Source organism: Tasmannia lanceolata, unplaced genomic scaffold, assembly GCF_043159265.1.
Source record: "Tasmannia lanceolata isolate RefF3 unplaced genomic scaffold, GAP_Taslan_0.1 ptg000016l, whole genome shotgun sequence".
Classification (NCBI taxonomy): Eukaryota; Viridiplantae; Streptophyta; class Magnoliopsida; order Canellales; family Winteraceae; genus Tasmannia; species Tasmannia lanceolata.
In genome coordinates, this window is record NW_027518693.1 from 18,196,379 (window position 1) to 18,212,107 (window position 15,729).

General features: G+C 40.2%; 2 protein-coding genes across 2 annotated transcripts; one reads left to right on the forward strand and one right to left on the reverse strand.

The window, feature by feature from the left end:
- Positions 1 to 1,774: 1,774 nt before the first annotated feature.
- LOC143849143 (dirigent protein 25-like) lies at positions 1,775 to 2,725 on the forward strand. Its single transcript, XM_077358197.1, has one exon. The coding sequence runs from the start codon at positions 1,775 to 1,777 to the stop codon at positions 2,723 to 2,725; it is 951 nt and encodes a 316-aa protein (XP_077214312.1).
- A 6,946-nt stretch (positions 2,726 to 9,671) lies between these two features.
- On the reverse strand, positions 9,672 to 14,937 carry LOC143849094 (protein SODIUM POTASSIUM ROOT DEFECTIVE 2-like). The gene is made up of 3 exons (XM_077358147.1): positions 11,067 to 14,937; positions 10,855 to 10,930; positions 9,672 to 10,057 (listed from the first exon to the last, which is right to left on the reverse strand). The coding sequence occupies exons 1-3, from the start codon at positions 11,559 to 11,561 to the stop codon at positions 9,894 to 9,896; spliced, it is 735 nt and encodes a 244-aa protein (XP_077214262.1). The 5' UTR covers positions 11,562 to 14,937; the 3' UTR covers positions 9,672 to 9,893.
- Positions 14,938 to 15,729: the final 792 nt, after the last annotated feature.

Genomic DNA, 15,729 nt, shown 5'->3' on the forward strand with positions numbered 1-15,729 from the left:
GAGAGAGAGAGAGAGAGAGAGAGAGAGAGATGTTGTGGTGTAAAGTTATCTTATGGTTATGTAATGAGTTATTAATTATGTGCATGTAGATGTGTAAATAGACTAATAACGTGGCACTACCTTGGTACTTTTATTCAACTATTCTTCAATAAAAATGTATAGAGAATTTTGTAACCAAACAAGAAACTTTTGTTTCAGAAAAGTCCTCGTTCTTCTAGAAGGTCAGTTTGCCTCGAATTAACCTCTCTCTTTTCTATCTCTGTCTTTGCTTATTTGTTTTACAACCTCTCTTTATAAAATTGGCAGTTGTTGAATCAAATATCAATAATGGTGGCGCCCTGATAACATGCAGCAATGCTCATACACAAGGGCGGAGCCGCATATAGCTTGGGGTTGGCCACGGCCCCAATGACTTGTGCAAAATCCCTTTTACACTACAACTAAAAGGGTTTTACTGGCGTTCACAAACCCCACTTAAAGGCAAATATACATTTAGCGGCAAATTTCGGGCTCCGCCCCTGTTCATACACCATATAAAAACTCCAATAAACAACGGGATGACATGATCGGCTCTTTACTTTTCAATGCCGATCAAATAGTCCATGTCTCAGTCTTACTCACCCCGGTAGTCAGACTCAATTGATTTATAACTTTGTTTATATTTACAAATAGGGAAATGATTTCAGCACAACTATGTTTTGATACATGCACTCGTATCTTTAAGAATGGAATTCTCCCGATTGAGGAGAAAGAGCCAGCCGTAGTCCCACTAATGTAATATGGGCCAAGCCTTCGAGAGTCATCCTTATTGCTAGAGTTTCCACTCCTTTTCATGGTCGAGCTTCTTTTATTTCCACAGATAAGGAATCTCGCTAACCTCCCTTCTGTGAAACTAACTTTTAAGGAAGCAGATGAGCTCTCACCCATGCAAGCATCAGAACATGCATTCTCACGATCTACAGAGTCCTTATGGCTTGCTCTTGAAAAGTAATAATCAAATCAAGCAACCTTCTTGTTACAGAACAGACATTCCATTCTTTGGGGACTGTAACTTTGAGCATTTAATTGTCACGTAAGTTCTTTTTGGGGACCGTAAAATCCCTTTTACAGCTCTTTAAATATAAAAGACAAGAAACATGTGCGTCATGTATCAAAACATGTTTGTGATGAAATCATTTCCCTTAACAAATATTAAGCAATTTCAGCCAATTTTTTGCTCCATTTTAAACCCAATTTTCATGCGGAATTAATTAGTTGGTTTTGGTTAAGGTTCATCACAAGTTATTTCTTGCATTGATGGGTGAACATACGTTGAGATATTTTCCCTCACTTGCGAAAAAAGGAGGAAAAAAGAAATCAAATGTGGCAGCTCATGATAAGTTGATCTTTAGGATTAAATCTCGGACTGTAGGAATATGATTTTTATCATGGTGGGTCATCAAGCCATTCTTATTCGGTGATAACTGTTACCCCAACCATTCCTCAATTTGCTTTACACAAAGTTTCCTCAATCTGCTTTACACAAAGTTTAGGTCTCTAACTCTCACCAAAATCACAAACATAACAGAAGCAAAGCACACACAACCACTCCATCTTATCAACTCCATATTCAGAACTTGCATCCTTCAGTAGCCTTCTCTGTCTATCCCCCTCTATAAATAGAGACAATTCCTCCTCCTTCCATCAACATCCCAACAGAGAAAGAAACAAAGAGAACAAAGATACTTGTCAAATCACCTCTTCTCAATCCTCCTCCTCACAAACTCACCATAACATGAAAAACCACATACAACTCATGTCTCCACCACTCGAGGCAACAACCTTACTATTGTTAATAGCCATGGTCATGACTTGTGTTAGCTCAGCTCGAATTCTCGAGGAGCTACCGGCCGCTGATCAGGCTGTTGTCACACCAGACTCATCCAACCCAATTGTGACACCTGTCCCCGTTGCCACCGCTCCAACACCATCCACTTCCACGGCCACCGTTCAACCAACCGTCGGTGGGGCCGCCACTACTAGTGCAACATTGCCAACTACTGATCCCCACCCTCCATTATCGTTCTTCATGCACGATATCCTCGGTGGGTCGAACCCCTCGGCCCGTGTCGTGACCGGAATAGTATCCAATTCGGCCGTCAACGGCCAACTCCCATTTGGCAAGCCCAACGGAGCCGTCTTCCCTATCAACGGTGGTGTTCCCCTTGCCAATAACAACAATGGCATTACAAATAATAACAACATTCCCTTCCTCACGGGCCTCGGCGGCCAAACAACATCAACTATGACTCAAAACAACGGCAACAATGGCGGAAATGGTCTACCCTTTGTCACCTCCGGTCAACTTCCAGCAGGGACGAATCTCCAAAAGCTTTTGTTTGGGACAATGACGGTGATTGACGATGAATTGACCGAAGGACATGAGACGGGGTCCGCTGTGCTAGGAAAGGCACAGGGGTTCTATGTGGCGAGCTCAGAAGATGGCAGCAGCCAGACCATGGCATTCACCACTATGTTTGAGAATGGAAGTTATGCAAATAGCCTCAGTTTCTTTGGGGTCCACCGCACCGTGTCCTCTGAATGTCAGGTTGCAGTCATCGGTGGGACCGGAAAATACGTGAATGCTAAGGGCTATGCCACTGTTAAGACCGTCCATCCGGTCGACCAGCATACAACTGACGGTGTGGAGACTCTCTTAGAGCTCACAGTCTATCTTTCTTACTAGTGAGTTAAAAATCAGACGAGGGTCTTCATGTGTTGGTCTTTGTACGAAAGAAGATCCCATGACTAGAACTGTGAAAGAAAAAAAAAAGGGTGTTTAATGCAACTGAAAATGTGTGATGGTTTGATTCTACGCATCTAAGGAACTTTGCTTTGTGTCTTGTTCAAGTATTTGCAGGTGTGTACTTGAATTCTCTTTAAAATAGATTATTTCTTAGTTCTTAAACATAAAAACCTCAGCCCAAACAAAATATCGGATGCAAAAATCATAAATCACTGGCCTGGTATGGAAATGGAAGATAAATATGTTAGACATATTCTAAGATTAGAGTTTATAATCTTGGTTGTTGCCATATTTTGGAGTTTCTAAAGTGTATGGCCTTGCATATTAAGCAACCTTTCGATGAAATATGGTATTTTCCTAAGTTTGGAAATGTTTGGAAGGAAATTGACTAAATTAACACTTGCCAATTTCCCTAAAGGATTCAAACGAATTTGCACCAATTTAGAATTTAGAAGTTCTATGGGACCTTCTTTGCTTATTTAAGGAGACCCTTGTCCCTTTTTTCACCATCACAAAACGTGAGCTCTATTTTAGAGAGAATTCACATTGAGAGAGGCCTACCATTGAACCTAATGTTGTGCGAGAAAAGAGAAGAGTAAGGGGCGTTTCTGGGCTGTCGCTGTGCTCAGAAAAGATCAAAGGATTGTCGCATTGCAAAGCTACCACGGTGAAAGGTACTTCTAACCTATCTTATTAAATTCAAATTTTTTGTTGTTTTTTATTTGCGATCCAAAGGGATCATTAAGTAATGTTTTAGAATAACAAAATACTCATATGGGAGTATTGGATTAAAAGTCTAATACCTCACTGATTGCAACTCTTAGTGTGTGTCTATATATATATATATATATATATATATATATATATATATATATATATATATATATGAGAGAACATTTCCTACACACTTGTGTAGGTAAGTTACCTACATACTAGCTTAAAATACAGTGGGGGCCCACATTGTTTGGGTGATCCAAACCATTCATTTGAATGGTCCTCACAGAGATAGGGTGTCCACAAAAAATCAGATCCATAGGATCATCCCAACCCTACGATTTGTGGAGGTAAAATGGACGTGTATAAACCTTCACAAATTAGTCCATTTTTTGCCTCCATAGTTTGAATGGTTAGGATGATCCTATGGATCTGATTTTTTGTGGACACCCTATCTATGTGAGGATCTTTCAAATAAATGGTTTGGATCACCCAAATAATATGGCCCCCACTGTATTTTAAGCTAGTGTGTAGGTAACTTACCTACACAAGTGTGTAGGAAACCTTCTCTCTCTCTCTCTCTCTCTCTCTCTCTCTATATATATATATATATATATATATATATATATATATATATATATATATATATATATATATATATATATGAGGAAAGTGAAGCTACACCACCGGTGTAGCTAACTTAGCTACACCGCCGGCTTAAAATACAATGGGCCCACATTGTTTTGGTGATCCAAAGAATTCATTTGATTGGCCCTCACATAGATAGGGTGTCCACCAAAAATCAGCTCCATAGGATCATCCCAACCCTTCAAACTGTGGAGGCAAAAATGGACAAATTTGTGAAGGTTTTTACACGTCCATTTTTGCCTCCACAAATCGTAGGGTTGGGATGATCCTATGGAGCTGATTTTTGGTGGACACCCTATCTATGTGAGGGCCAATCAAATGAATTCTTTGGATCACCAAAACAATGTGGGCCCATTGTATTTTAAGCCGGCGGTGTAGCTAAGTTAGCTACATCGGTGGTGTAGCTTCACTTTCCTCTATATATATATATATATATATATATATATATATATATATATATATATATATATATATATATATAAAACAGTTCCTACACATATGTCCAGAGAGTTCTCTACACACTAGCTTAAAATACAGTGGGGGCCCACATTGTTTGGGTGATCCAAGCCATCCATTTTAAAGGCCCTCACATAGATAGGGTGTTTACAAAAAATAAAATCCATAGGATCATCCCAACTCTACGATTTGTGGAGGTAAAATGGATGTCTTTAAACCTTCACAAATTAGTCCAATTTTTGCCTCCACAGTTCGAATGGTTAGGATGATCCTCTGGATCTGAGTTTTTGTGGACACCCTATCTATGTGAGGGCCTTAAAAATGAATGGTTTGGATCACCCAAATAATGTGGCCCCCACTGTATTTTAAGCTAGTGTGTAGATAACTTATCTACACGTGTGTAGGAACCGTTTTCTCTCTCTCTCTCTCTCTCTCTCTCTCTCTCTATATATATATATATATATATATATATATATATATACACTAACTTAAAATACAGTGGAGGGCATATTGTTTGGGTGATCCAAACCATTCATTTGATTGGCTCTCACATAGATAGGGTGTCCATAAAAAATCAGCTCCATAGGATCACGAGATATGAAGTCTAAAATTGTATGGAGAGAATTGTTTCAAACATTAGGTTTTGGAAAAATTGTTTTCATATATGCATGTAAAAGGCTAAATTCTTGAGATCATATGAGATCAGCCTTATTATTGTAAAATCAAGCACAACCATCGATCAACTTCTAATAAAGGGTTGTAGTTGAAAAGACCAAAACCCACTTTTTTCGAGATGGAGCTCCGCAACTAGGGCCCTCACAATCGGTTCACACTCTAAAAACCTAAAACGAACATGGCCTTAATAATCAAAGGCTTTTGGTGAGAATCAAAGTGATTATTCTCTCAAAACATTGCGTACTGATGGAGGTTTTGAATTCACTTTTAATAAACTTTGTACTCTTTTTAAAATTGTAGGAATACATATAGAACTCACAATAAGAATCATTCCACAACAAAAGGGAGTTGTTGACCACAACAAAATGGAGTTGTAGACAGGAGAACAAGAGAATTGTTGAAATCATAGTTTTAAAACTCCCTGAGTCGACTCCCTTTTACCCTAGCTGCGTTCTGCATTTTGCCCTACAGATTCAATAAAGACGAGTTTTTATATGATGCCCGACCGTGAAGTACCGTCAAATCGGTACCACCCTTGATATTTGATCCAACAGCAGACCACTTTTTAAGAGGATGCTGTTGGATCAAATATCAAGGGTGGTACCTCTGACGTACCACCTTGACGGGAAATCACGGTTGGGCATCATATAATTTCTCCAATAAAGACTCAGTTGACACTCCTGAATGATGATTGTGCCAACTAAGTACTCAGCCGTGTCAATCAAGTACTCAACCACGTCTTGCCGAGTCAACTAAGATTTTCTTGAGCCGCATTCTACATTTTTAAACACTAGTTTCAACTGCAAGACCTATGTTAAGAGAATGGCACCCAAAGATTTGTGCGGGCTCAGGTTGTGAAGCTTGGTACGGAGGAAAGCAAAATGTAAATCCCTTAAATGAAAGCTTTAGAAAGCATTGCTCAACGATCTAGATCACACTATCTATACTTTTGTCCGACCTTATTTATTGATATTATATCCCATTTTGATATTGACATCCAGTCAGTATTTCTGTCCCCATTTCCCACTTACCAGGCGTTTGGTTAAAATAGAGGGGGTTACCTATAAAAACAAGAGGGTGTAGCATTTCATCCAAATTCATTGTGGCAAGGTGGCAACTCCAATCTCCAAATGGCAACCTCTATTGCATGCAGCTTAAAATAGTGAAAGGAATTAAATACCCAGCTCAAGTATTTAAAGAAGAAGAAGAAGAAGAATATTAAGAAGGGTTTTAGAAATGGGAGGAGTGGGTTTTAAGGCTCTACAAAAGCCGTTGCTAGTAGTACTAGTGTTGGTCCTCTTGTTTCAGAGTAGCTTGGCAAGGCACCATAGGATGATGTTGAGATCTTTTAATCCAGTCGCGTCTGGTGGTAGCAAGGCTTCATCTTTTGTGGGTTTTGGAGGAAACACAAGAGGAGGGTTGATATATGGAATGTTGCCCAAGGGAACACCTGTTCCCCCATCTGGTCCTTCTGGCCATTCTCCGCCTCCATTGACTACTATATAAACAAGGGATTTGCTAGGGACCATCACAGAAGGCATTTCGCAGACTGACTTTTCCATATGAGAGAGCAGCCACATAGCTCAGATTTTGTCTTATTCATCTGAAGTGGCTGCTCTCTCATGCAACAGCCCGTCCGAGAACTGCCTTCTGCGATGGTCCCTAGCAAATAACATATATATATATATATATATATATATATATATATAAGTGAAGTGATATATTCACCCCCTTTTCTTCCCAGGGCCACCCCTCTAGTGTATTTATGAGTACACACTTTACCTACAAGGGAGTGGCCCTGGGAAGAAAATAGGGCGAATATATCATTTCACATAACTCTCTCTCTCTCTCTCCAGTTGTTATTATGAAAATCTATTGTACTAGTGCTTTGATTAATTTCTGAATATGGTTGGGTATCATTTTTAAAAAAAAATTTATGTCATGTATGGTGATGACTGCCCATGATACTGAAATATTTCTCTTTTTGTTTATTTTTTATGAACAAAAGACAAGAAAATGGAGTGAAAATGCTGGAAATGTGGATGTAAATGCCACCCATTTCACAGAATTTTCACTCCCTTTTGTTTGCCTTTTCCTGAAAAGCACAACAAAAGGGAGTGGAAGTGCAGTCATTTTTATGAAAAGACAAGTAAAAGGGGGTGGAAATTCTGAAAGGTTGGTGAAAATGTCATTGCATTTGTTTCTTGGAGAGATCATTAATCATCTTCTCTTGTACAATTTTCTGTTTAGCATTTGGTTAGAGGCCGAAATGAGCCTCATCCAGGCCGATTAACTTCACAAGCAATGACAAATGAAGAGAATAAAATAAAAATAAAAGAAGGAAATGAAAAATATCCCAAGTCCAGGCCCAGCCCAATTACAAGATAAACATTTGCTCAGAGAAGACTGTTGAGACCCATATAGGGACCTTTTGGATTTAGGGAAAATAATTATGACAAAAAAAAAATCATGAAAAAAATTCAATGGTCTTATATAGGTTTGCAATATTGCCAGAAAACAAAGAATTTTTTTTTTTTTTTTGGAAGAGGCATTCCTTGAAAACGAATTTACCAAATGCTAGAAAATTCATTTTCCATGCATCCAAACAGCCCACCAACATATAATCACATGGATTTTCATTTATGTGTTATTTTTGGGATTTGAGGTCTTTTGATTATGGATTTTCTCCGGGTAGGCTGTGGGTTTCAAGTTTCATGCAAAAAATGCCCAGGGTTTGGAGGCTACAAAGGGCCGGGACTCATATTATTGTTGTAGTCGGACTATAATCACTTGAATCTAGGCAAATTGGGGTGTCTACAAATATTTAATCACCTAGGCACTCTTCACAGAATGAAATTCTGCATAGTAGGCTCAATAATCTTAATGAACTGTTAACCAAGTGAAATTTTACTACTTTCCTTAAATCCAATTCAAAACCAGTTGTGGGACATCAGAAAACTGTGGTTGCTACAATATGTGATCACTCACCAATAGAACACAACACATCTATCACAACATGACTTAGTCATTAATCTGGTGACAGATCAAGAAAACCCTAAAATTTCACCTTGTGGATCTTCCTCAACTCAACTGAGTTGACTCGGTGATTCTCAGGCTGAGTCAACCTTGTTCAGAAAAGTGTCTGATTATTATTTCCAACTATTTCGTAACCTTTGTAATAGAAATTGATTTAAAATTTATTTAATTGGCTCATTACTTGACCCACTGAGTCACCCCAGCCGACTCGACCCAGTGACTAATTGAGTCTCAATCTGGGTCTAGTTCCAAGCTTAGATGCCTACTTCTACTATGTATACTTGTTGCAACAATTACTCCCTATTGGTTCTCTTGATGGGCCCCTCTGCGGGCCCACCCAACCTTTTCCTCCAAATTGGATTTTTTTAACCAATGCCCTTACTAATCTTGGTATGACTAAATTATCCTTACATGGGTGGAAATAACATTTTCCTTCCTAAAATGCCCCCTTCCCAAATTACCCCTCTAGGTTGTGTGCATTCCAGGTAGCTTAGATTACCATTGAAACCCCCAGACCTCAGCTACTCAATTCTAATAGCATGTGATTGGAAAAGTCTAAACTAACTTGAAAATAAAGAAAGACCCACAAGTCTGGGTTTTTCATCTCAAAAGAGAAAAGCAGATCTATCAGACCAACTTCTAGACCCTACAAAGGCCACTTCTTCTCCCTCACCAGTCGACCATGTCCTATCCATTTCTTGTCTTCTCCATTTGAAGGTTGTAAAGGAAGAAAAAAGGCACATAAGAGGCAAAAGACAAGCTGGCCAATGGTCCTCATCAATGCACTAAAGTTCTCAGGTCGGTTGCTTTTGGTAGAAAATAGGTGGGGCCTACCCTGACCCCCAAGCCTTTAAGACACGTGGTGTTGTTATGAAAGAGGTTTTAAATAACAGTCCTTTGCTGTCGCCAATTTCATTGAAGGTTGACAAAGATGACCCAGAACCAAAACAAAATAGAGAATCTATCAAAGGCTTTTAAAACAAGAAGGTGCAAAGTGGAAACATTCTCTATTCACAGGACAGTATGTTTAAGGATAAATGGTGATTTAAATGAGGTGTTTAAGATTGTAATGTAATGGGTTGGGGGTAATTTGGTAACAAATGGTACAGATATTAAAAAAAATGAGTGGTTTGGTAATGGGTCTGGGGTGATTATTTCTCAGAATTAGATTCAAGTAGACATTAGATCAGTCTTCAGATTACCGAAGTGCCCTTAATTTCTAGATTACAAATTTGCTAAGCAAAAGATACAAGCAAACAAACCCACAATTTGAAAATGAAATATTTTACCCCCACTTCTATAACTCTATAGTACTCTTCGCTTTGATGTGCACCTCATGTGCTCAGATACCTTGTAATAATAGTAAAGGCTCAAAACAAAGCCATTTAATTTGCAATCTAATGGTCCAACAGAGGTTTTTAGGAAACACCCAAAAAGACAAGCATCGCTTCTTCTCGAAAAAAGATCACACAGACACACACATATACACAGAGAGAGGGAGAGAGAGAGAGAGATTTTAATCTTTCACACTCTAATTTACAATTGTTTTAAGGATACATTTATTTTTACTCTTAATTTATCAAGAAATAGAAGACAAGGATGATGACGACGACGACGGGGATGATGGCGGCCAGAACTCTGCTTTCTTTACCTTTGAAATGCTTGTGAGAACCCCCAAAGGTGTCACGTCTCCGATTACCGTCACCTTCTTCGTCGAGAAATCTATATTGAAAGATGTCACCCCTGCTCACCACGACAAGCCTTTTTTTCAGTAATCTATATGAAAAAAATGCTTTTGTTTGTGTGGAATAAGAAGCCTTCATATCTTAATGCATATATTTAAACTTATTCGGAGATATTGGAGAGGGAATCACTTTTTTTCGAACAAGAGTCAAAGTTCGGAAGTGATACATTCGTTCCCTTTTCTTCCGTGGCCCGCCCCCTCTTGTATAATTATGACTACTCATTTTACATGACAAGAGGTGGCCCGGGGAAGAAAAGGGGGAAATATACCATTTCCCTAATAGGAATATTTCTAGTGAAACATCTTTCACAATCTCTAAAGAGATAGTTCACTAATAGACCGAGAGATAAGTAATTCGACCCATTCACACAAACAAATCATCAATATTTATACGCCATGTGAACCTTGCACACTAATAGGAGCCACAACATACACACATAGAGAGAGAGAGAGTTGTCCTTACTGTCAAATAAATAATCTGCAATTGAAAACTCAGGTCCTCTTTGGGATTGACAGCTCCTTGCATAAAATTAAAGAATTTTTTTTAAAGCAACCCTTTTGTTTTTCACAAAGTATTGACAGCTCCTTGGATAAAATTCCATTTATGCCCCTGGTTTTTGGGTATAGATGCAAATTCTATCCTACACTCTTAAAAAAACCCACAGAACTAAACAGTTTTTGAAAAAGAATTATTGTTTTATCTCAATTTCTTCCATAAACAGTAGCTTAAAACCTGGAAATTATGAATGAAGAAAGCATGTTAGTTCAGTGCTAGCTAATTCTTTTTTTTTTTTACCTTCCATTCTAGAGATATGTTTCCTCACTTTTCCTTCACAACCCTTGCAGTGTAAAGACACTTTCAAAACCACAACCTGCAAAAAAAATAATCAATTCAACATCAAAACCAAAACAAACAATCTCAACTCAACAAAGCCTTTGTCCCAAACTAGTTGGGGTCAGCCAAAACAGACAATATACATATATATTATTTGAGAGAAAGAGAGAGACCTGTTCATGTGATCTAAGAGAAGGCTTTAAAATTGCAGATTGTCCAGCCCTCATAGGGCGAGATCGAAAAGTAGATTCATCTGCCTTGAGAGATCTAGACCTTGTGGGCTCCGCAGGAATGATAGATCGAGACCAACCACTTGATTCAACTGCCTTAACGGATCTAGACCTCACCGGTGCCTCTGCCGGAACCAATGCCGAGATGGGATCAAAATCCGACAGCACATCGAAGAAAGGCGTATCAGTCAAGAGATATCTAGAGGAACCTGGGGGGCTAATTAGGTCAGTTTGTTTTGCTGAGCTTTTCCTAGTAGATTTTGGTTTTGAAGGGGATTGAGAACATGGGTGGGGAGCTTTGGTTCTTCGTCGGTCGATCAGGCGAGGGGTCTGGCGATCAAGGGCTCGATTGCCGTGGCGAACCATGGACTTATGATCCATGCTCACACATATGGCAGTTGAGGCTTGAGATGTACAAAAGAGATCTATTCCTTTCATTCTTCTTGAGTAAGATTGAACTAAGGGGTGTATATTGTCTAATAAAATTGCATTTGTTACAAAGATAGAGAGGGGGAGAAGAAGAAGAACTTCCAAGAGAGGTTACATAGTGTGCTTTTAAGCTTGGAGTAAGAGATGAAAAGAGAAGGAAAAGTAAAAAATGGGTTGTCCCACAGAATTAAAGAATAGGACACAGACATGATAAATCTCATCCCACTTCGCATTTTGAGTATTTAACACCCAAATGTTCACACACTACAACTTTTCATTGTATTGCTATTATTACGACCACAAACGTTAGTCTTGGGGTTATCATTACCATTATCTTTTTGCTTTGATGGGTTATCATTACATTGATCATTAGTTTATAATGTATATAGGGAAATGATATCTGCACTCCTCAGTTCTTTTGATAATGGCACTCTTTACTTTTATAAACGCCTTGTTATGAGTTGTTGATAGGTTTTAGAGAAGGGAAATGATATATTCAGTCCCTTTTCTTCTTTGGACCACCCCTTGTAGTGTAAAAGAGCAGTCATAATTACAGTAAAGGGGTGCCCAGGGAAAGAAAAGGGAGTCAATATATCACTTCACTAAACACATGTACATACTCATAGAGGAGCACTACCATTATTTGATATCACCGGTATTCACTTTGTTTTACGCTTTATAATTAGCTTTTAGTGGCTGTTAAAATTCTCAAGATGCTATCAACATCCAATAAGAAAAGCCTAAAACAATTGAAATTTCCAATTGTAAATATAGTCAACTGCTATTCTCACAACCAAATTTTGATGATGAGACCAACTCATCTTTTCTTTTATTGTTTAATCAGCTGTAAAAAGCTACTACAATTCCCGAATTTAAAAGCTTTCAGCAGCCGATTAAAAAGGAAAAGACAAGGTGAGTTTGTCTCATTATCAAAACATGGTAGTACAACTATCAGTAGCCTTCAGCTCTAGAATTCCAGTAAGTCCAAATCCCATGTTTGAATGACCAGTTGTTACAGTGGTTATGGTGGTTGGCAATATATATCTGCAGTACATTTTTTTTTTCTTGAAATGATCCAAATCGTTCATTTGTTGGGCCACAACATAAATTGGTTGTGCCCCAAAAATGAATCTATAGAGGTTTCCATAATGTCTAGTCCCTCTATAGATCAGAAGGTTAGGTTCATTGCTCATTTTTACCCCATTTTTTTATCAATTTTTATGTCATAAGGTTGGTTTAGTCATTTTCCATGACTATGGGGTATTTTGGTCATTTTCATGACTCAGTGGTATTCTGGTCATTTATTTTTACAGGATATGATAATTTTTATGTCATGGGATATTTTAGTCCTTTTCCTTGAGTCGGGTATTTTTCTCATTTTTACCAGTTATAGGGGTATTTGAGTTATTTTACATAACTCGGTAGTCTAGTGATTTTACCCGATATGTGGTATTTTGATCTTTATGTCATGAGGGTATTTTAGTCATTTTTCATCATCAGTGGTATGTTGGTCATTTTTACCTGATATTGTTTGTTTCGATTATTTTATACCATAGTGTTATTTTAGCAATGTTCCACGACCTAGGGTATTCTTCCCGTTTCTACCTAATATGTGGTAATTTGATCATTTTTGTGTTATGGGGTATTTTAGTCATTTTACACGACGGAAGGGTATTTTGGTCATTTTACCCAATATAAGGGTATTTCTGTCATTTTTCACAACTTAGGGTTATTTTGTCATTGATGGGACGTAAATACGACGCTGCTCTCAAATCTCGCCACGTGTCGCCTATGCACCAATAGCGCCTAACCATCATGAAGAAAGGCGATGGGAAACGGCAAGACCATACGAGCACGACACGTGTCACTTCTCGCCGCCCGAACCTCATCATCACAAATCATGAAAGGGATTATCCAGCGAAGCCACGCGCGCTATCCAGACAGGGGAACGGCCCAATCCCGCCAAGGAAGGTTTTCTCTCCATAATGATGAAAGGTCCGCGCGCCGTCCAGGCAGGGGAACGGCCCAATCTCGCCAAGGAAGGTTTTCCCTCCATAATGATGAAAAGGTCCGCGCGCCACCCTTTATATGATAGGGAGAAAATACGGTAGGACCGTTAGAGCCCGCCACGTGTCACCCTTATACTAAAGGAATCTAATTATGATAAAAAAAAGTGTAAAGACAAGTGTTGGGGGAAAACTAAATAAATTCCCCTTTTACTTTGGACACATGGCATACATGCTAATGCATGTCAAGCATTACGACAAGTGGCAAACATGCTAAAAGCCTGCCATGCACAAGGACACATGGCTTATACACCAAAACATGGTATAAGAACTCTAAGCCTATAAAAGGCACCCCCTTGCTCAATGGTAGAGGACTCTTCTTCCCCCCATAAGCATGTTTATCTCTATTAGTCTTGCTTAGATATCTGTGATACCGATACCTGACTTGAGCGTGGGAGGGTGCCCCCGAATCCCCACTCCGGGGCCCTTCTAACGTTGTTTTCTATTAGCGCAGGCACCCATGAATAGGAGCTCTACCAACCCAAGCTGCTGGTTTTGCCGATAGCGCTCGCCCGACGCCCGGATCCGGATTTTGGCATCATCAGATTGGCGTCATCCGTGGGACACGAAAGAAAAATTAAATCAAGCATCATACTAGTTCTAAAGAAGGGTGTGTGGGGGGGGGGAGAGATCGGACCTCTCTCTCTCTCAAATCTCCACCCAGAAAAGCACTGGGAGAAGAGATTGGACCTCTCTCTCAAATCTCCATTCAGAAAAGCACTGGGGGCAAAGACCAGAGCTCTCTCTCAAATCTCCATTCTGAAAAGCACTGGAGGGCAAGTGATCGGCAACTCCTTGGTTTTCTCATAGTGATCGCTGCCGGTGGCACTCCTTTCACCAACAATCGAATCCCAACCCATCTTGCAACCAAGTTAACGTTGTTTTCATGGAGGTCATGAAACATTGAGGTTTCAACAAAACCGGTGTTGGACTTCTCAAAGATACCGAGGCATAGGACAACATAGTGGGCGTGAAGATCAGGTGAGTTGTACACAAACCCGGAGGTTTTGACCCGAACATGAACGGGGCTACGATCAATGCGTCGGAGATATTTGTCTCCACCGGAATTCCACTAGAGGAAAAACGAGCGCCCAGGCCCAGAGCCCCGGCACGAGACCACGACGCACAAACACAACAGGCGGAGGAAACTAAACGCGCTAAGAAAAGGCTCGGAATCCCGCACAAGTTCGAACAAAACGCCACAATTCCTCGCAACAAAGATAATTTACGCCAAACACAGTGGAAAAGCAACCAAACAGATGGAAAAAGCAACATAAGAAACACGGCACAAGTTCATAAAAACCATCCATTCACATCCTCTTGGCCCGCGGGCCTACAAAAAAGGGGGGATGAGAAACCAAACGTAGGGAGCGCAGGCCCCAAAAATCCCTGACAAAAAAGGGGGAAAAAAAAAAGGAAAACAGAAGAAACCAGAAACTAATCGGAAGAAGACTCCTCTCCCGAAGGGTTCCCCTCCTCCTCTTAGGAACTCTCCAGCAAGGGGTCCACCTCGTACTCAAGCAGCTGCTCGTTGAGAGAGTGAAACTTTCCCTGCAACGCCTCATTCTCCCGCTTCAAATCCTCGATCTCCTTACCCATCTTCGAAACCCGGCCGCGCAGTTCCATCCCCTGGTGATAGGCCCGGGAGAAAAAAGACCACTCCCTGGCAACACGGGAACGAGACGACTTGTCCTTCCTAGGCAAGGAGGAATGACGAAGGGGGGAAGGCCCGAGGAAGGGCCCGAATCCGTCCTAGCCCTTTTCCGGCGGGCCGTAAGGTCCCCCTCCGAGTCAGAAGACAGGTCGGAGTCACTCGACGATTCCTAGGAAAGAGGGGCTTTGCCCCTAACTCGCGCAGGGGAACCGGACATACTGTTGGAAAAAGGCGCGAAGAAACACCTATCTCAGAAAAAAAAAGAGGCAATGACAGAGCGCCGGGGTAGTCCTCATTTTCAAGCTCAAGGAAGAAAACCTTGTATCTTGAAACAAGGCGACTCATAATAACGCTACCATTTCCCAGGGATAACTGCCGGATGAAACGGCACGTCTCCTCGTACTACGGAGCCTCCATAAATGCCCTCACCATGGCGTCGCTTGGCCAGACATTACTC

What these genes read in the sequence shown, in the direction of transcription:
- LOC143849143 (XM_077358197.1), top strand. Translation starts at nt 1,775, where the DNA reads ATGAAAAACCACATACAACTCATGTCTCCACCACTCGAGGCAACAACC.
- LOC143849094 (XM_077358147.1), bottom strand. Translation starts at nt 11,561, where the DNA reads ATGAAAGGAATAGATCTCTTTTGTACATCTCAAGCCTCAACTGCCATA. An exon ending in CTCTTAGATCACATGAACAG is followed by an intron (nt 10,931 to 11,066) that starts GTCTCTCTCTTT and finishes TTTTTTTTGCAG; the next exon opens with GTTGTGGTTTTGAAAGTGTC. An exon ending in ACATATCTCTAGAATGGAAG is followed by an intron (nt 10,058 to 10,854) that starts GTAAAAAAAAAA and finishes CGTGGTGAGCAG; the next exon opens with GGGTGACATCTTTCAATATA.